At 44.2% G+C, this 20,893-nt stretch overlaps 2 protein-coding genes and 1 pseudogene across 3 annotated transcripts in view; 2 read left to right on the forward strand and 1 right to left on the reverse strand.

Annotated features, from left to right (window-relative positions):
• The window catches only part of LOC311358792 (E3 ubiquitin-protein ligase SH3RF3-like), a 60,829-nt pseudogene extending 60,619 nt beyond the window's left edge, over positions 1 to 210 (forward strand). The window contains exon 9 of the transcript XR_014684184.1: positions 43 to 210. The product of XR_014684184.1 is annotated as an E3 ubiquitin-protein ligase SH3RF3-like (transcript). The remainder of the gene's footprint in view (positions 1 to 42) is intronic.
• Positions 211 to 7,945: 7,735 nt separating this feature from the next.
• On the reverse strand, positions 7,946 to 17,319 carry septin10 (septin 10). The gene is made up of 10 exons (XM_084478605.1): positions 17,187 to 17,319; positions 16,485 to 16,596; positions 14,408 to 14,603; positions 13,893 to 14,079; positions 11,555 to 11,716; positions 10,936 to 11,032; positions 10,463 to 10,631; positions 10,202 to 10,334; positions 9,901 to 10,079; positions 7,946 to 9,262 (listed from the first exon to the last, which is right to left on the reverse strand). The coding sequence occupies exons 1-10, from the start codon at positions 17,214 to 17,216 to the stop codon at positions 9,247 to 9,249; spliced, it is 1,281 nt and encodes a 426-aa protein (XP_084334731.1). The 5' UTR covers positions 17,217 to 17,319; the 3' UTR covers positions 7,946 to 9,246.
• A 538-nt stretch (positions 17,320 to 17,857) lies between these two features.
• sowahca (sosondowah ankyrin repeat domain family Ca) lies at positions 17,858 to 20,347 on the forward strand (the record flags this gene model as incomplete). Its single annotated transcript, XM_084478604.1, has 3 exons — positions 17,858 to 18,649; positions 19,278 to 19,673; positions 19,862 to 20,347. 3 exons carry the CDS (start codon positions 17,858 to 17,860, stop codon positions 20,345 to 20,347), a joined length of 1,674 nt encoding a protein of 557 aa, XP_084334730.1.
• Positions 20,348 to 20,893: the final 546 nt, after the last annotated feature.

Genomic DNA, 20,893 nt, shown 5'->3' on the forward strand with positions numbered 1-20,893 from the left:
TCCTCCCTCCCCCCCCCCCCCCCCCCCCCCCCGGGGTACCAGGTACCGCGTGGTGGTGCCCTACCGCCCCAGAGCGAGGCGGAGATCGAGCTGCGGGAGGGCGACGTGGTGTTCGTCCACAAGCGGCGCGACGACGGCTGGTACAAGGGCACCCTGCAGCGCACCGGACGCACGGGCCTCTTCCCCGGCAGCTTCGTGGAGAGCTTCTGATTGACCTCTGGGGATGGATGGTGGGCGGGATGAAGGGGGCGGCGGGGGGGGGCGGGGGTGGGGGTGGCGGGGGGGGGGGGAAAGGCAGGCAAACAAACAAAACGGTTTATCACGCACACTCTTGTCTAGCAAAGCACACGGCACGAACGGCGCGAACGAATGGATAAACACACACACACGCGCGCACGCGCGTGTGTGAGATCAGGGCACACACATGTAGACAGAAACACATCCTCACACAAATGCCCGATAAACATTGAAGAATAATATGTACACTTATACATGAAGATGTACACAGATGAACACACACACACACACACACACACACACACAGATGCCTGATAAATAATAAGAGTAATATGCGCACAAACACGAAGATGTACACACACACACACAAGTTCAGAGCACATGCATACACACAAACACACACCCACACAGATGCCCCGATAAACATTAAGAATAATATGCACACACACACACACACACACACACAAACACACACCCACAAGATCAGAGCACACACATACACGCAAACACACACTCACACAGATGCCCCGATAAACATTAAGAATAATATTCGCACACCCACGAAGATGTACACACACACACACACAGACACAGGAACACACACACGCGACTTCACAAACGCTCAAGTACAAACACGAATACATAAACAACACCTGTAGATGTACGGGGAAACAAACATGGAAGCACACAAAGAGACGCTGGAGATTAATACAAGCTCTTATCTCGCTCTGCCTCACCACAGCCAGAAGAGGCAGAACACACACACACACACACACTCACACATACACTCCCACTCACACACACCCTCAGAGGAGCAGCTGTGTGACAGGGGCCCTCCGGCTCACACTGAGGACCCCCGGCTGTTGACATTATTACCCCCCGAAGGGCACACGGACTCTGAAGGCAGGACACACTCCTCCACCGACTCTGTTTTCTATGAAAGCGTTTGGAAACCTCCCACCCTGGGCTGACATGAATGCTGGTGAAATAATAGTTCACGATCCCGCTGTGTCTTAAAACATCTACTGGGAAATAAGTCTGGAATTTCACAAAAAGGACATTTTTTTCTGAATTTTCCGAAAAAATTACAATTTTTCTTTTTTTTTTTTCTCTCAGAACAAATTAAATGTAACCCTGCAGCTGACCGTGTGTGTGTGTGTGTGTGTGTATGTGTGTGTGTGTGTGTGTGTGTGTGTGTGTGTGTGTGTGTGTCTCCGCGCTGTCGGTGCCTGTGTGGGCCCCGTGTTCTGTGCAGTGTACGGTGGTCTTGAGATTCGATCATCTTTTGAGGTCTGAGACACCCTGTGACTGCCGTCTTGTTCGGACCTGGACCACCACGCCCCCCCTCTGCCCACCCCCCACCCCCCCGGCCTATCCTCTGACCACCTCTACCTGAAACAAGTCGTTGTGTTGTGCCGCTTCGATGTGCGTTCATGAGCCGCGTCCGTGAGACCTGATTTCTGTTTCCTGAATGTGGGGGGGGGGGAGGTGGGGGGGGTCCGTTTACAGACCTCCCGTCCGGCTCCTCCTCTCTATTTATTTCTCTCCCTCGCTCTCTGCTATCTCACTTTATTTGCCATGGAAATCAAAGCACAGCAAGTGTCATGTTCATTTCTAACTTGTGTATGTGTGTGTGGGTGTGTGTGTATGCGTGCATAAACACATTTTTATGGCACTGGGTGTCTGTATTTATGTGTCTGTGTGTGTGTGTGTGTGTGTGTGTCATAATACCAGCCATGCCTCCATGCGGAGGCAACCAGAGGTGGCAATTGGATACCAGCAAGTGAACAGTCAAACTTTAACAACACACTGCGTTTATTGCCCCCGGACTAAATCTAACTTTTAGATGCATTTTCTGCTGAACCAGCAAGAGACCAAAAATGTGAACTCCCATTCGGGGCAGTTTAATGGCAAAGCACACTCAGTTCTTACTGTACAAACTACAGTTGAATGTGGATAAACGATCCTCATTGGCTAAGCACACTAGCGTTTTATGGGCTAAACACACAGATGTTTAAAATAATGCTTTGCAAAGCACCCCCCCCCACACACACACAGGCACAATCAACGAAGAAAGCACCAATCTGCTTACAGTTTAGCCAGTCGTCAGCCAGAAATGATTTAAAAAAAAAATCCTTTTGGTGCTTGACCTAGGGCCCACATGCACAATAATATATGTAATCTGACCGTTTCAATAACATTTTAAGGCAGTCGTTACCCCTAAATTCCCCTACCATGTATTTTTTTTGTTTTTTTTACCTTCATCAATTAGGCTGGTGTGCAGTTTTGACTTTTCTACCGAATTTGCAAATTTAGCAGAAGAAACATTGCTTCTTCAGGAACGACATAATCCAAAAAAAAGTCACTTTCTTTTACATCATTATGTAAAAACACATGAATCGTAAAGAGCAGGGACACTGATCACTCCCCGCGTGCCACATCGGGAAGCTTTGCATCATGGGAAAGGCCAGAGTGGAGGGACCAATGTGACAAACTTGGTTAGTTCGGGAGCTATTCCTTTACTCTATAAAGTACCAGGCTCAGTGAAGAGCTCATTGTATGTTGTCAGGAAAAACCACGAGGGTCTGAGTAATACCATCAAGCTGAGCCCAGACATTAACTCCCTTTAGGTTACAGCTCCCCTCCTGCAGAAACTGCTATTTAGTCCAAGCACATACCTACTCTGCACACAATAAAATTTGAGTTGGAAAAAGTGTTTAGGTCAGCACAAAGCCTATACGCACACTTGACACACACACACACACACACACACACAAGAGCACACTCAGCATTCATAATAGTTGGACCATGGCCCCGCCAGCTGGTTGTGTCTGTGAATCCACGTGATGATTTCTTTTTGTTGTGCGTTGATGTTGACTTGTTGTGAAAAGCCAGCCGCTGTTTGTTCCTTCTCTCTCCTACTCTGCATCAAATGAAGTATTCCTCTGTCCTTCTTGATCTCAGACTCTCTATCTCTCAGGCATACATGCAGAACTCATTCGCTGACATCCCTGATTTGTCTTTGAATTGTTTCTGGGAAGCCCGACTTTGAAGCACAAGTCAAACAACATTTGAATGAGAGGCCAAGTGTTTTTTTCTGCGTCGTTCTCGAACCACTTTGCGTGGATGCCGCGAGGGACCATGAAAGAAGGACATGTATTTTAAGGTCATAGCATTTTTGCATCTTGTGGGTTACAACATTGACTGCGTTGCAGCGGATCTTTTCATCTGCCAGTTGTGTTGCTCATGAGTGATGCCAGTCATTTAATAAGGGCATTCCTTGGTTAAAGCTGCACTATGTAACTTTTCTGCTGTAGCCATTTACTCCATTAAATAATATCTTGGCTAGAAAATTTGTCCAGAATAAAACGTGGCGTGTCCACCAGTCAATCCAACCAGGGACTGCTCCCACACACACACGGTTTATATAGCTAGAACTGCTACAACTCAATCCACTAGAGGCTGCTAATGGCAAAAATTACATAGTGCAGGTTTCAGGTTTTTTTTATGCTTTTTTTTACGATCCTCAAATAATGTGTTGGATGTATGGGAGGGTGAGACACGCCATGGCCCATGTGTAGAAAAACCTCATGACAGCGCTTTTCTCCTCCACTTCTTCTTCTTTGGTGATTCTTGACAGCAGAGCCTTTACCATGCCATCTTTGAATAGATGTTGGCCATATTTGTTCCTATGGATACTTGTTTTGCTGGAGTATGTACCATATGCGTGGGATGGGACGCCGGACTGACCCTCTTAATGTAGCTCTACAGGACGACTTGGGGAGACGCGCGACGATGCAGCGTGACCCAACGATATCACGGACCGACTGCCAAGGCCCTGGTTTGTCGGTTGGTTGATGGATCGAACTGCAGCTGAAAGAAAATAAAAAAAAAAAATACTATCCAGAAGAATTATATATATATATAGATAAATATATATATATATATATATAAATATTAAAAAAAAGTTATATATTGTGCAGAATATTTATAGGCCTTTTGTGCCATTGAAGTTCATGCTCTGCACTGGTGACACCTGGTGCTCTGGATACCATGTGATCATTTTACATCGTCTTGTACTGATGACCCGTGGTTGCTTTGATGGGGTTTTTTTCATGTCAAGTGCATTTTTCGCAATAAATGCCTTTGTTTAAAAAAAAAAAAACGAAACATTTGCACAGATGTCTTTGTGAATGTGTTTCTCTCAAAGAAAACGGATGTACGTTTCTGTTACTTTTATGTTCTTTCTCTATCTTTCTCTCTCTCTCTCACTCTCTCCACACAATCCTTCTTTCAAAGTCATTTCAAGTTTGATTTGTTTGATTACCAAAAAATAAAAAAGTAGGCCTACTGTGGGAGCTGTCCATTTAAATATGGCTTAATGAATAAAAGTGAAGCAGTGCTTTAACCTTCAACACCCTGAGGAAGGCCACGCTCATATAGACTTGGGACTTCAGCTATCATCCTCAAAAGTCAATGCACTGTGGTGCAAAGTGTCAGGCCTATATAGAGACATCACAGATTGAAGACCCATGCAGAATTCACTAACAGTGGTAAGAAAAAATCATGTATGTACAATTATTTATGTGTGGTGTGAAAGTTTCGATGCTCCTTCCACCATGCTTCATGCTTCCTCACTTGCTCACCCTCTTTACACCCTTTCCCCCCACTATACCCCGCTGTCCCGGTTCCATCCATACTTGTTCCTGTGTGTCATCATCGGTCCTCCTCCCCTGTGTGCTTCAGGAGCCCGCCCGCCTGCACCTTGCTCCGGCTCTCCCGAATTTGGGGCTTGGACTCGCTTTGGTAATTGTTAATTTCATAGTGTCAAGAGCGGTGCCCCTAAATGACAAGCTCATCTCTGGCTGGCAGCCACTCCCTCTGTCACTGGGAGGGGAATCACAGTGGAGCCTGTCTGCCCCGCCTGTCCATCACCAGTAATCACCTCTATTTGCATTTAGAGTGACTCGCCAAAAGATGGAGTGGCTGATGTGTGCAAATTTACGTGCATGTGTGTGTGGAGGGGGGGATGGGCGAAGGGAGGGTGTGTGCATGTGCATGTTTGCGTCCAAGGCAGAGATGACAACTCATCGGTGTACACAATGCACAAAGTTATATCAGTGTGTTCAAGACAACAAGCCAACAGCAATTTGAATGCTGCACATGGAGAACTCAACAAAAGTCTGTTGTTTTTTTTACGACCATCCACATGCGTTTGTGTTGCGCCTAAACACCCACGCACACATCCACGCTGTTAATCCCTGTTCATTCTAACTTTCCATTCATGTAGCGACTCCTTTTTTCTCTCACACACAATTCCTCACTTTTTTTCTCCTCCGATGCGATAGATTTCACGCACTCAGTCAATCATCTCTTCCTATCTCTTGTAACAACTGACCCCAGCGGTCGGGTGGGCGCCAGCTGCTGTGAAGAATCGATCAGCATTCCTCCAAGTCAGCCCGCTGGCACTCATGCGCCCCACCTGCCTGGCAGACTGCCAGTGAACTTCAGAGGCGGCTGAAGGGCAAAGAGCTTCAGAGAGAACATGCTAAAGGTTCCCCGCATACTATAGGCCCTCTGCCGGGGGACAGAAGCTTCCGCGGTGGTATTAATATAAAGCTACCGATAAGGTTGGCAATGAGTTCTTTGTTTTCTGTGTGTTCTCCAGAGTTAAAGCACCCCGGTGAATGGGTGCCGTTTCAAATCCATGAAGCATCTTAGAACAGCTAAAGAGAACCAAGAGACACAGCGAAAGAGAATTTACATTTGTCGTTTAACCGTAATAAGAATCTGCTATTCTGAGTTTAAAAAATACACCAATCAATTAAGTCAATTATTGGACGCACATTTTATGTGACTTAATTGGACACATAGAAAGGAGTGGGCAGGACTAAGATGTGGTGTTCAGGGCCTGTAATGATGTGGGGGTCACCTGGCAGCAGCAGGAGTACATTAAAGTGGGCTAACTTGTGTTGTTTCAAATTGGTTGTAGAGAAACTCTTTCTCTGTTTCTCGTTCTTCATTTCCATCTGTCTTCATCTCTATCCCTATTCTCTCCTTTCCAGTGTTAACCAAACATAAACTACCCAAGCTTAAAGAAATGCACTTGTTGTAACACCTACATTGTATATACAGCCTTCAAAATGACCTGTAAATGTATGTGTATAAGTCTATTTATGTAAACGCACATTGGCCCCTGATAACAGAGGTCCTGGTGCAGATTAGATGCACTTTCGTCATGGGATGATCAGGCATGCAAACTGGTTTGGGGTGAAAAAGGTGAGAATGTATATATATATATATATATATATATATATATATAAATTATTTTAAAAAATTATATAAAAAAAAATATTTAAAAAAATTCTAAAAATATATATATATATAAAAAAATTATTAAAAAAATTCTAAATAAAAAAAATTATTAAAAAATTGACCTGCACACGTTTTTTTATGACCTGCGCATCTTTTTTTTTTGGACCTGCGCGCATCTTTTTTTTTGACCTGGGGGGTATTCCATCAACCAAGCTTAACCCAAAGCCGGGCTTATTTTGCTTAGCCTGGCTTCTTTCAGCTAGAGTTGCGTTCCATCAATGTGGCTTAAGGGAATCTCCGCTAAGTAACCATGGCAACTTATTCGACCAAACAACCATCAAGCTAAACATAAAGCCGGGCTTCTTTCAGCTAGAGTTGCGTTCCATGAACGTCACTTAAGGGAATTTCCGCTAAGTAACCATGGCAATTTATCCGACCAAACTAACCTGAGTAGGCTACTTCCCCACATAAAGAGCTTAGTTCTGATTGGATCGCTTCCCAAATCGTCCCGCTTACATTTTCGTCTCGTTTTTATTCATTAACGAAAGTGTCGAAAGATTTCGTCGTAGTTTTTGTCATCCTAAATAGATTTTTATTTAGTTATCGTCTCGTTTTCGTCAGACTGTAGACCCCCATCTCACCCCCAATGTTTTCTCAATGGATCTCCACGAATCACACAAGTGGCCAATTTTGTTTAAAAAACTGCGGATTTTGCCGAAAGGTGACTAGTTTGCATGCCTGGATGATGTGGGTGTCACAGCTGGTAAAGCACACAACTGGTAAAGTAGGCTAGCCTGGAAAAGAGAAAACATTTTAAAATAGAATATGTAGTAGTTCATTTAATTCATTAGAATAGACGTTCATAAGCCTGCAATTGGTAAAACGTAAAAACAAACATAACAAAAACATCCTGTTTAATTTCACGGTAGGCCTACGGAATGCCAGGATCTCTCCAGGCTCATGATAAAAACATTCTCAAGACGGCAGTTTCGATCACATAAAACAAAAACGTCTTGCAAAGTACACCGTGCTCTCTCTCTTATCCCGATGAAAACCGAGCGATATAGAAATGTCAAGTCCAAATGATGAATGTAGGATTTCTGCTAGCAGATGTAAATCCTTCACTTCTATGAAAATCGTTTAGATGACATAAAGAAAACATAAGGCCTGCTCTCTCTATCAAACTGACAAGTAGCCCGGAGGAAATATTTCTGTTCATCGCTCTCGTCTGTACATTTGATTTATTTATACAGTGTTCTTCCACATCGAACACGTTGAGTTTTAACGGGATGGGGGAGAGCGGTCTCTCTGGTTTCCAATTTAAACCAAAGATTAAACGAGTTAATGAGAAAACGGAATCAAAGCTGAAGACAGGAATAGGAGACTAACAAAATTGTGACAAAAATACAAAGATTTATTCAGACATTAGAAAAACATTACTTTGCAATAACACTGTTCTTTAGATGAAGTCTGGTAAAAAAAAATGGGCTACAGAAATAATTGGAAGTGTATTGGGCCTTGCCAATCCCTGGTGTGAGCTGTGTTAATGCACCTTTTCCACCGACAGTACCAGCGGAGGATGGTAACCCACTATGGACCTTCTGGCTCCCAAGTAAATGTTAGTTGAACTCTGACACAGTGTTGTGAAGACTTAAGCAAACTGCTGCACACACAGAGGACAATGCTGCTTTAAACACGGAAGGTCCACCCATCCTTGATCCAAAATGCTGTTGCTTTAGATCAACTGAATAATTTTTCACTTAAATCCATTCACAAGTATAAGAAGATGAGGACAGATAGCTAATATAGTGCTTATTTTCTTCCATCGTTTTTCAATAAAGCCAGATTTCTTTCCTTTTCATAACATCCATCTCTTGAAACAAGAGAGGCAGTTAATGGGCAGGTAAAGTCTATAGGTATATAAAATAGTTAATATATAAAATGTATTACAATCCTGAGCAGTACAGACTTCAAGGGGAAGAGCCCATCTGTAATTGGATTAGAAATGCTAGAAATAACTATGGAAGAAATCCATGCGGCATGAACCCAGTTTCCCTTCTTAAACTCAATTAGAATATTTCAGTAACTAGCAAAAGTCACACTGGAAGTGGAAGATATAAAGTTTTTTTCTTGGCTGTATATTATGAAGTCTCAAACTTCCACTTTTAAAAAAAACACGGCCTCATGTGGGCCCATGCATTAATATTTAATTTTAAATTGGATTGCTCATACTCTGTCAATAAATGGAGGTAAACTTGTTGAGGAGGGACAACCTCTACTTCATAAGAGCCTGCATTTTCTCAGGCTTAGTGTAAAAACTGGTGCTCAGTCTGAACCATTTTAGAGGACTGAACTAGGTTCGGTAAAAGGTACAATTTACAAAAATCACAAAAACGCAGGTGTACAAAGAAAAAGCATTCTTGTAAAATACAAAAGGATAAATATAAAAATACATGACTTAAAGTGAGTTCAAATCCCACCAAAATAAGAATATGGAAAATCGGGATTATTGGCGTATTGCACGCCTTAAAGCAAACACAGAATTAACTTTGGCACGTGTCCCACTCACACACACACACACTGGTGGTCATCCTTTGGTTCCCGACTAGTGTTAAAAACTGGCCAATGAGAGCAGAGGAGATGCTCTTGCGGGACTGCGTGGTTGTGTACAGAGTTCCGTCATGGTGGAGATCCTCACATGAACCCCGAGCTGAAGGAGAGAGAAAGATTAATGTCAGCAAGCTCGGAGTCTCCGATAGCATTTCTAGTATACTATAATAGCTTTGCCGTAATGTCTGCAAGCAAGAAGTCATTTAGTCCTAGTCTACTGGTGAGTCGGGTGTTCCACTCCCAGCTGAAAGCCTCTGGATTGCCTGTTTCCAATAGCAATATACACATAGACCCTGCATTGGCTGAGATACGTTAACATCCTGCCTCATTTGAGAGGCCAAGACTGACCTGTAAACAAATACGAGTTGCTACGAATATACAAGTTACGCATAGGAGTTGTTTTTCATATTCCCAATAAATCCTTATTTTCTCTTACTCCACTTGGATTATAAATCCTTCAATAAAAATGTATTCAAATCTATTAAAAAATGTAAACGTTAAAGCTTACTACCTTGAAAAACTGCATTTTCTAGTAATCCTTACCGGCCAGTCTTTTCCTCTCAAATACCAGACGGACGATACAAAAGGCCAATGTGGTGTGTGCATCCAGGGTTCCCAACCCCTATCTGCTACTTAATGGCCCGCCTCTAAACCCAGCCGTAAATCGTGTGGATAAAAGCAGTCAGCTCGTGCGGCTCCATGTGATGTGTGTATAGAAGAGGAGAGGCTTGCCCTTACTTCTTGCGGTCCTTGTCCTTCTTGCCGTTGGAGGTGAGGTTCTGTGCAGCCAGGAGCTGGGCAGCCGCACGCCTCTTCCCGAAGGAGCTCTGGTCGTCCTCCAGCAGCCTCCTCTTCTCCTCCAGCGCCGCCTTCTCGTCGGCGTGGAGACGCTTCAGCTGCTCGAAGCGGTTCTGCAGCTGCACACGCACGCATCAAATAGTTAGATCACATCTGCCTATCAGGGTCACCCCCACGCAAAGCTTTTTCACTCACTGTGTCAGATGGTCTTTGGTTTTTTAATCTTTTTTCCCCTCGTTACCTCTCTCTCAGAGTCCTTCAGCTCCGACTCCTTCTCCTTGACTCTCTGGACAAACATCTGTCTCATTTCCTCCTCCCGCTTCTGCAGCTCCAGCAGGAACTCCTGTCGCTTGGCCTCATAGGTCTCCTGCAGACTGCACACGCACACGCACACACACAGTGAAAATGACAGCAAAGGGCAAGAAAGGCTTGGCTGTGTGTGAATATGTGCATGTATGTATATGCATGCATGCGTGCGTGCGCGCGTGTCCAACTGTCCCACCTGACAGGCTTGCTCTCGGGGTCCGTGTCCTTGAAGCCCATCTCCTCCAGCTTACAGCGGCGGTACAGCTCGTAGTGGGCTGTGTGCGTCTGCTCCCGCAGGTCCTCCATGTTGACGCAGATCAGCATCTCCCGCAGCTTCACGAAATCACAGTGGGTCTCGTTCTCCACTGAGGGGGGTGGGGGCACACGCACACAAATTAAGACAGTATTCAAGTGCGGTGCAGTCGACGCAATGTTGTATTGTATGTCAAGCTAGGTTTCTAAGCCTTGCTTGGAACCATGGCGTATTATCAAAGGCAAACTCAGATTGTGAAAGCTTGTTATACACGCTAAAATGACTTATTTGGTTGTTTGAATGTTCTTAATGCCATAACTCAAGAGGCAAATTTGAGGTAAAATGTAACTATGCCATTGTACTTTCAAAAAACGAACAGACCAACCTATATCGTCCGACCACTTTCACTCACTCACCTTGGACCACGCCCCAGGGGTACTGGCGAGCCTTCACCATTTTGTTGCCCACAGACACCTCCTCTGTGCTGCCCACTACAGCGAATGGCAGAAGACCCTATGGACCCAGTGTCACATACAACTAGGACATTTACACAACCATGACGTCAACCGTACAAAACCCACAACAACTTTGCAATTCAGGCACACAGCGCAACACTCCTTCCAAATGCACCTATGCCAGTTTGTTATGTGGCTCAAGGTATTTTAATAGGCATTAGTTAGGGTAAGGATGAGTCGGGGAACCGGTTCTAAACATTCCCCAGGATTTGTTTTGTGCCCTGTCACAGGATCATGTATTGGAAGTACTGGTTTCAGTCAGAGATGGGCAATCACACAATCATGATATAAATATACAGAATTGTCTTTGTATATCAAATCTAGAAAGGAGAAGTAACAAAGTCATAAAGTTAAGCAATTAAGTGCAATATTGAAACACTAAGTTAGATTTATTAGCAATCACAAATCCTTATCATTCTAAACAGTAAGTAAAACTGAGCTCTCCTTTATTAGTATGCTCCTGTTGGCCGCCGGCGTTTCTTGTGACATTCAAGTTAAGTTGTGTGTGCGTGTGTCTTACGTTCATGGCGGTGTTGACCTGGGCCACGGTCTCGTCGTCCAGGGGGAACTGGTAGATCTGGACCCCGTTGCTGACTAGCTCGCTCATGATCTTTATCTTGAACTTGTGCAGCTCACTCTTGCTGATGGTGTCGGCCTTGGCGATGACGGGGATGATGTTGACCTGCAGTGGGGTGGGAGGAAATGTAAAATGTATCATACAAACACCTTTTTTTTTGTTTACTTATTGTTTGGATATGGCCACTGACAACGACAGATTAAATCTGGCGGTTGGCATACTCAGCACTCTTCTGTGTGTCTGTGTTCAGTTGACGTGCAGTGAATGTTTTGCAATGCAAACAAAAGTCTGTACCGTACCAAATCCGGGGACTCTCACTATTTCCCAGCCATAAGAGTATCAAATCCTAGTTGAGTCAATGCAATATAGATTTAATGTGGTGACGTCGCTTTGCACCCGTAATTGTCCACTGTTGACCCGCAACGGCCATCACACACACACACACACACACACACACACACACACACACACACACACACACACACACACACACACACACACACACACACACACACACACACACACACACACACACACACACACACACACACACACACACACCACCCCCCCCAATAACTGTTCAACTGAGCGAGTATCTTTTCCCGTCAGTGGTCTGGTCACAAACGCCTCTTTCTCTCTTTAATTGTACAGTGACACAAAGGGACAGCTAGTGTGAGAGACTGAGGCGCTCAATTGCTCCCTCTCCTAGCCATTGACATGCAAATTCCCCGGGTTACCGACGATGGAGGCCCGAGCTTGCAACAACGTAGAAAATACACACACACAGAGCCTGGGAAAGTCTGAGACCACCACAAGAGTCAAAAGTTTTTTTTTTCTTTTTTCTGTGAACAAAAATGTGCCTCTCTAACAGACGGAGAAAAAAAAAAAACTATGCTGAGATGATAAGGGTCTGAGAAACAAACATGGCCACACATCGCTATGTGCTTACAATAGTTATAAATAACACTGACATCTGGTTTGTTGGCATCCACAGTGCTGGTTTTGGCTAGTGTTTCAGAACTGTACACACTATGTTCGAGCCAGAGCTTTCCTAACACAGCTAAGTTGCCTCCACACAATTAAGAAATGATGAAATACGTTGCAAAATATTTGTGACTGCAGTGTCGCTGATCCACTGGCTCTACACAGCAGAAGGGGCCTCTTTTGACAGCTACATAGCTCAACAGATGAACATAAAATCAACAAACAAAAAGGATGTCTTAGCAGCTATCCTTAATTGCCACCAAAGCATCATTAGTCTTGACAAATTGAAACTTGGAGCCGACCCATTGTACCTTAAAGCCAGATGAAGGCTATAACACACACAGCAGCCATGTAAAACATCTCCAAACACTGAAAGCACAGAGCTTGAGGGCAAAAACCAACGCAACCCAATTAGTTTTTGATGCACAAAGAAGGCATGACTAGTCATTTCCTCCCTAGCCTTATAATACAAACAAGGATGAAAAACTGTTTCATCTTCAACGTGCTGGGGTTGAAATTGAAAACGGGCTTTCCATGGAGTAATAATTGGGTTGCCAGCCCGGGACGAAATTATTCAACTGATACGACGCACAACAGGTGATGATCACTCGCTGATGGCTGCACTCAGCTGGGATCCAAAAGGAGGGATGGCTTTAAATGACGAATAAACTAACGTCTACAGCAGGCTTGGCAAATATGTGTTAAAAATTAACAGCCGCTTCAATAGTCTGGGTTGAATAAGTATTCCTTTTTCCTGAGAGCAGATTATTTGGCATCCCATTCTGAAAGTTATGAACCTTTAACAATTGTATAATTTGTGTATGAACGGCATGAAGTGAGACCTGCAAGAAATCGTCCATAAAGCAATTTTCACATTTTGTGAATGCAGCAGTACGTTGAGTTTAAAAAGTACAATACACTCAATATGGAAAAGCCACACTGATCTGACGGTAGCCCAAATTCCAATGCGATTTCCAGCATAGCCTGGAGGGTTTGTACATCTACGATACAATACAACTTTATTAATCTCCCGTAGGAGAAATTGGTTTGTTGCAATAGCCCAGCAGCAGTAGAAAAACACAGGAGAGAAATAAATAAAAATACAATAAGAATACAAAGTACTAATACAAATACTATCTCAACGTCACATCGCATTGACCACCACAAGCACTGGAATTTAACTCTCTTAAGTCATTTAAATATTGCAGACTATCAGCAACCAAAAATCCATAGATGCATTCTGATGTACAAGCCAAAGCGGGAGATATGAAAACAGTGCTATATTTCCAATCCTTACCTTACTGTCCAGCTTCTTCATGGTGACTAGGTCAAGGGACTTGAGAGAGTGGCCCGTGGGAGAGATAAAGTAGAGGCAGGCGTGGACGCGCGAGTCGTGGTAGCTGTGGAGGGAGCGCTTGATCTTCAGCTCCTCCTGCAGGTAGCTCTCAAACTGACGATCAATGTAGTCCACCACAGGCTGGTAACTGCACGAGGGACCAGCATGACATCATTAGATTAGGTATTACTGTGATTGAGCACATATGAGTACATCATGCTGTAGCTTTTTGGTATCCATTATCATTGATGTATTGAGAATTGATAGATCAAATCTGAAATATGCTTAACATTTTGTTGCATTTTGTAACTTAATTTAAATGATATATATTCTCTTTGATTTTTGTACATGACCGCTAATTGGGATTATACCCTAAGAGTTTCTCTCTAATGCACTATGTTTTGGTTTTTCTGTGCAAACCCATTGTGGATTCTCTGTGCATCCCTGCCCCCTTTACATCCAGCCCCTGAGCTCACCTCTCCTGTTTATTCATCTGGTCCCCGAAGCCCACAGTGTTGACCACAGTGAGGCGCAGGCGCACATTGCTCTCCTGCAGGTCGTAGGTTTGAGCCCGCAGCTTCACCTGCGGCTCAAAGTGGGACGCCTCAAAGTTCTCAAAGTTTGTGTTAAACAGAGTGTCCATTAAGGTGGACTTGCCAATTCCAGTCTCACCTGGGGGAAAGAGAAGGTAAATGGGAAGAAAGAAAGTGAGTTTCAAAAATTCTCGCCTCACTTATGCCACCCTAACAAACTCAACCCGGTATTGTAAAACCGCAGCTCTGAATATCAGTGTGAATGGGCCCAAAGCTAAACTTTGCATCAAGTCCCTGAAATTATTGTATAAATGTTTGCATTCTTGGGAAAAGTTCAAATTCATTAAGGGGCTAATAGTGTTTGCATCTTGGTAGTCATTCAGACATCGAAAACAAATTTGTAATTTAATCATTAAGTTCTGACTGACAGAGAAGCAATGTAATCCATGATGTTTTACGTATTATCGAATACACGTCAATCTGTCCAAACAGCAGCCAACAAAGCTGCTTTTCCTAATTAGTTAATGGATCCATCCCTATAAGCATAAAGGTAAGTAAGTAAGTAAATCTTTATTTATATAGCACCTTTCATACAGGGATATGCAGTTCAAACTTCAAAGTGCTTTACATGGCATCAGAAAGAAGAGGTTTGTGCATTTTAAGTACATCTGAACCTATCGATCTGATAGGCCTAGTACCTGGCTTACAGTAAAAACAGTTTGAGTTAAAATTTCAAGTAATATAACACAGTAAAAAACAATAAGCAAGTGCAATATATGGATTAAAAAAACAAGAGAAAAAACACATTTTAAAATAGATAATAAATAACAACAGCAGTGGTAAAATTCATGCAAGTAAAAACAAAACAAGAATGGTGCAAGATACCATGTAAGCGCAGTGCATTCAGAGGGTATTATTGTCTGATCTCAATTAAAAGCTTTAATAAAAAAATAGGTTTTAAGTTGCCTTTTGAAAATATTTACTGAGGTCGTTTCTCTGAGGTTTTTGGGCAGTGTGTTCCATAGTTTTGGGGCATAGTTCACAAAGGCTGCATCACCTATTTTCTTTTGAATGTTTCTGGGAGCCTCCAATAACCCAGCAGTTGATGAGCACAACGTTCTTGATGAGGTTTAATTTATTAAAGAATTTGTAATATAGCTAGGTCCCTCTCCATTTAGGGCTTTATATGTAAGGAGGACCTTAAAGTCAATTCTATAAATTACAGGGAGCCAGTGCAGAGAAGCTAGGACTGGACTAATGTGTTCTCTTCTTTTGGTGTTTGTTAACAACCGGGCTGCAGAGTTTTGGATAAGTTGCAGTCTGTGGTTTTCTTGGGAAGACCTGTAAAGAGTGCATTGCAGTAGTCTAGTCGGCTAGATATGAAGGCATGAATTAACTTCTCAGCATCATTTTGATTTAAGAATGGCCGTACCTTTGCTATATTTCTAAGATGAAAAAATTATGTTTTTGTCACTTTCTTTATGTGAGAATTAAAATTTAGATCTGTGTCTATTATAACCCCAAGACTTCCGACTTCCAATTTGATCCAGGAAGTCAATCCTCCCAGGTTTTTAATCAACATTTCTCTTTTTGCTTTGGGGCCGATCACTAGAATTTCAGTTTTATTTTTTTTTAGTTTTATTTAATTTCAAAAAGTTATTGCTCATCCATGCTCATTTATTTATTGCCAATAGGCAGTTGAGTGGGTAATGGAGTTTGTAGCTGCTGTATAATTTGATTCTGCAGATATATACAATTGTATGTCATCCGCATAGCTGTGAAAACCTACATTATGTTTTCTGATGATATTGCCCAATGGTAACATGTAGAGAGAAAAAAGTAATGGACCTAGGCAGCTCCCTTGTGCAACTCCAAAAATATTGTCATATGTTTCAGATATATGGTCTCCTAGTTTATCATAGAATTTCCTCCCTCTGATGTATGTTTTGAACCAGTTTAGCACACAGCCAAGGTATTGTATGTGTGCATGTGCGTGAGTGTGAATGTGTGTAAAAAGTACCAATGCAAAGGATGTTAAAGCAGAATCCCTGGCAGGTAGACTTATTAACCAGTTGGTCCGGAAGGCTGTCAAAACCTACATGGCCAGACAGGGAGAGGGACCGGGACGGATCCTGTACGAGGACACAATTCACCAACACAATGAATATGAAACCAACTACAGTCCACAAGACAGTTGAGGACTCTGTAAATGATCTATTGTAACTAATCAATTTTAATGGCAGTTCAATTCAAGCGGTTAAGTTATGCTATGAATTTAATGGCAGATAAATTCAAGCGGGTAAGTAATGCCATGAATTAATAACTATAAAGAAAGACCGAAGCACAACGTAATTGATAGCACACTGTCCCTCTGTTGACAAATCGACTATCTTGTCGCTGTGGCAAAATTAGCAGAAACACACGAAACGGACTCAAAGTTGGCGTTGGCGTTAGCTAGTGAGCTAGTAGTAGATACCAAAGAAACCAACTCACAAGTCTAGCCAATGGCAGGGATTCAATCGTTGTTAATGACAAGCTATGAACATATAATCAAGAAACCTAAAAAACAGTTCACAGTCACTTTAAACTACAGTAACTTCACTTTCCTAGCTTGTTCTGCTAACGTTAGCTGGGAAAGCCGGGGGACACACCCTGTCCAACATGCCTGGCCTAGCTCGTTTAACTTATCAAATGGATAGAGAGGATATAAAAACACAATTACCGGTTGCCGAGCCACATCAGAAGAACTCATAGCGCCAACAAAAATGTGTTTCTATGTTTAAGTAGGACACGGGCAAAACAACGACAACAGTCAGTGTAAATAACTGGATACGAGATGGTTCACACGGGTCGTCCTGGAACACCAAACCATACACTTTCCATGGGGGTTTGGCCGGATCAATTTGTGGTCATTCTCATTTAAAAGATCTCTTAATCGACACAAAAAACACATCATATCAAATATATTATTGTCATTTTCAATAAAAGAGCTCTTTTGTATATTAAAACGGTATTCTTTATAGATGTATTTGGTCATATACACTATTATACCCTTTGGTTCACAATGGTACAGCGCAGAATCGCTGGAAAGCGTAGCCATCTTGGCTCAGCTGCGATTTATTTATCAATGGTTTTAAAGGGAACAGTGGAGCCAATATGGACACTTCAGCGGACCAGTTTCCAGAGGGGCGTGGACGGGTTTTGTCACCACTGCGACCCCTGTCTGCCACCATGAACACATTTCACCCTCGGAGGAGAGAACGAGGATTACGAAGATGCTGTCATCGGCACCACCACTGAGTGGGGCCGAGTAAATATATATTTTTAACGAAAAGGTCAAGTAATTCAGGGATATTTTGATTGCCATTCAATTTGCTCTGCACATGCTTCCAAATGGCGTCTGATTGCACTGAACAATCAATTTTGGAGTTCTTGATGAAAAGCGGAGGGAGGGTCGAGCATATGGAGTTAATTAATCATTTCGAATTGATTTGGAAAAATGACTCGACGCAGACGAAGGATCGGGAGACTCTCTCACGTCTTGTGGACGCCGTAGCATTGGTGACAGTGGAGAACGGGGTGAAATTCGTGTGCATGAAGATGGATTGTCTGGACGCGGTGATGCGCACCGATGTGAATGTCTATGCTGTGGAGTGCAATGGCAACGGCGTAAACACGCATGACAGTTCGCTGTCAAGGACATCTGCGCCCACTGTGGATTTAAGCGAGACCTCGGATGACCGTTTTAATGGTAACCCGAACAATAAAGACCAAACAAGGGAGAAATCACCGACTTCCCCTGTGCTAGTGGACAATAACCCGAAACCTCACGTCAGCAGCTCTAGGGTAGCCATATCGAAAGAACCTGCCTCATCGACTCATGGCCAAGTGGCCACTGATACAACGACCACCTTTGCAGGAGCAGAGGTTAAAATGAGAGACAGGAGAAGGCGAGAGTCAGCACCAGCTATAGGGAGTGAGCTGGACCACCCAGCACACCCAGTAGGACACCATTGTCAGGTGAGAGGCGGACGTCGGATCTCCAAGGGGTCCCAGCGGGCCATGCTAACCAGCGGGCTTTCAGAAGACAGCGCCTGGGAGGGACTCGATACGTTGGGAGATAGCAGCACTCCCAAGGGGAGTCGCAGGAACTTTATCGAGCTGATGATGAGCAGCTCCCCTCAGGTAGGGTTCTCAGGGTGCAGCCAGTGAAGGGAAACCCATTTGTAAACAAATGCACAAGCAGCAACACATTAATATGTTCTATATAGATAGAGGCGTTTTTTGTGAATGTATTGTAAATATTGTACATATTTTATTTAGTAATCTACAGAAATCCACTAATATATACGAATAGAAAACAAAAATAGATGCATGCGCTTGATGCATGGAGAAATCCATTATTTAGCTGTAAGTCCAACTCATTACGATGATCCACTACCAGCTAAAGGAAAATGTAAGCCATTTGGTCCCCGCTTTTATTGAAAGCATCTTACAATCTTACAAGCATGGGTGGGAATCGAACCTCGAACCCTGTGCATGCCCAGGTGAGCAAGACAGCACCAATAAGAGAGAGGAGTTGCAGGAAGAAAGAGGAACAAATTGTGGAATGTGCTATGTTCAGAGTTAATCCAATCACAGGGACATCAAACACAGGTTATGCAATCGCTGAATTCCAATTGTTGAGCGAGTGTACAACAACGTAACTTTTAATCTTTTGAGTCATCGTCATTCATCCAGATTACGTGTTCAATTCAATTCACATTTTATTTCCCCCATGTTTCTTCCACAATATCGTCAACACACCATCCAGGTGCGGAGATCCATGATCCACCGCAGCTCCTGCCTGCGGGAGTCGGTGAAGGGGGACGGCGACACCGCCTCGCTGCTCTCCTCCTCGGCCACGGACGAGGACTGCTGCGCCTCCGTCACCCTAGACCCGCTGGAGCACGAGTGGATGCTGTGCGCGTCCGACGGCCAGTGGGACAGCCTGCAGCCTCTGCTGGCCGTGGAGCCCAGTCTGGTGTCCAAGAGGGACTTTGTCACGGGATTCACCTGCCTCCACTGGGCTGCCAAGCAGGGCAAGGTGGAGCTGCTGGGCCAGCTGCTGTCGTTCGCCCGGGACAGCGCCGTGCCTGTGGATGTGAACTGCAGGTCCGGCTCCGGCTACACGCCGATGCATTTGGCTGCAATGCACTCCCACACTCAGGTTGGTTTTAGTGTTGTAGTTTGGTAACCCCTTGATGCGAGCTAATTAAGAACAAGCCCAGGCCTGCCTGTTGCACAGAGCACAGAAAGGCCCGCTGGCTAAAACTACATCAGAGCCACCGCAAACCCCAGCATGTGTAATCATTTATTTGGCCAACCTTTATGTGTTAACACTCCTGTGATTGACAGGTGGTGCGAACGCTCGTGTCAGACTGGGAGGCGGACACGGAGGTGCGGGACTACAGCGGCAAGCAGGCCATCCAGTACCTGCCGCCCCCGCTGGCCGCAGACCTCCACCACCAGGGGGTGGTGGGGGTCACGTCCCCGACCGGCGCCGCCCCCGGAGCAGACGCAGAGAGCACGGACCGGGGCGGCGGGACGGGCCGGGGGTGGCGCCTAGCCAGAGTCCTCCAGTCGAGCAACCTCAACCCGCTGAGGCTGCTGAACCCGTCGGCCGAGGCGACGGAACCGGACGCCGCTGCGAGCGGCAAACCCAAGGCGGGCGCGCTGCAGAGGAAGTCGTCCCTGGGTCGGCTCAACGCGAGGCTGCACCGCGGGCGGCGCCGCGCCCAGATCATCCACAGCCCCTCGTTCAGGGAGAGCGGCGAGGTGAGGGGGGACGAGCCCCTGTGCAGCCCCGTTCGGACCCGACCGATGTCCAGCTTGTTTGGATGAGCAGGCGGGATGTCCCGCATGGCAGGTGGATCGGATTATTGTTGGATGTACAACCGCTATCAGAGTTTATCGAAAGGACCTTTGTTGTTTTTTTACTGAAATAGGACCATATTAACACAAAAGCACAAACCTCTCTTATTCTAAGTTTGACTCACAGATGTGAGAGCGGCGTTAAGTGTGGAAATCGAGTTTAGATATGCAGTTCCCCTTAACCATGCTCCTGTTAGTGTGGGAATAATATTTATACATCCCCTTTTTCTAGTTCTGAGTTACTGGTGCTGGATCTGAGACTTTTTTTAGAGAAGTAATATATTGTGGAAATATACTTTTAACAGCAGTTGATTTTAATACTAAACATTTTATCATTGGAATGCATTATTCTTTTTAGGATAATTCTCTGTGTGTTGCACATGTCACTTTGAATATATATGATTTTGTACCACCATATCTTCATGTCTTTTCTCTCGGTTACATCGCTGCTTTGTACTTCAGTTATTGTTATTGTTCTTCGTAGATGTTTTATTCCCTTGTGCAATTGCATGTGTT

The sequence above is a fragment of the Micromesistius poutassou genome, assembly GCF_964030765.1.
Source record: "Micromesistius poutassou genome assembly, chromosome: 14".
NCBI lineage: Eukaryota > Metazoa > Chordata > Actinopteri > Gadiformes > Gadidae > Micromesistius > Micromesistius poutassou.

Bases quoted from the DNA above. Each gene is read 5' to 3' on its own strand.
- septin10 (XM_084478605.1), bottom strand. From the start codon at position 17,216: ATGAGTTCTTCTGATGTGGCTCGGCAACCG. The intron at 10,632-10,935 runs GTGAGTGAGTGA...CACCCCCCTCAG, and splicing joins CCCCTGGGGCGTGGTCCAAG to TGGAGAACGAGACCCACTGT. The intron at 10,335-10,462 runs GTGGGACAGTTG...GTGCGTGTGCAG, and splicing joins CCCGAGAGCAAGCCTGTCAG to TCTGCAGGAGACCTATGAGG.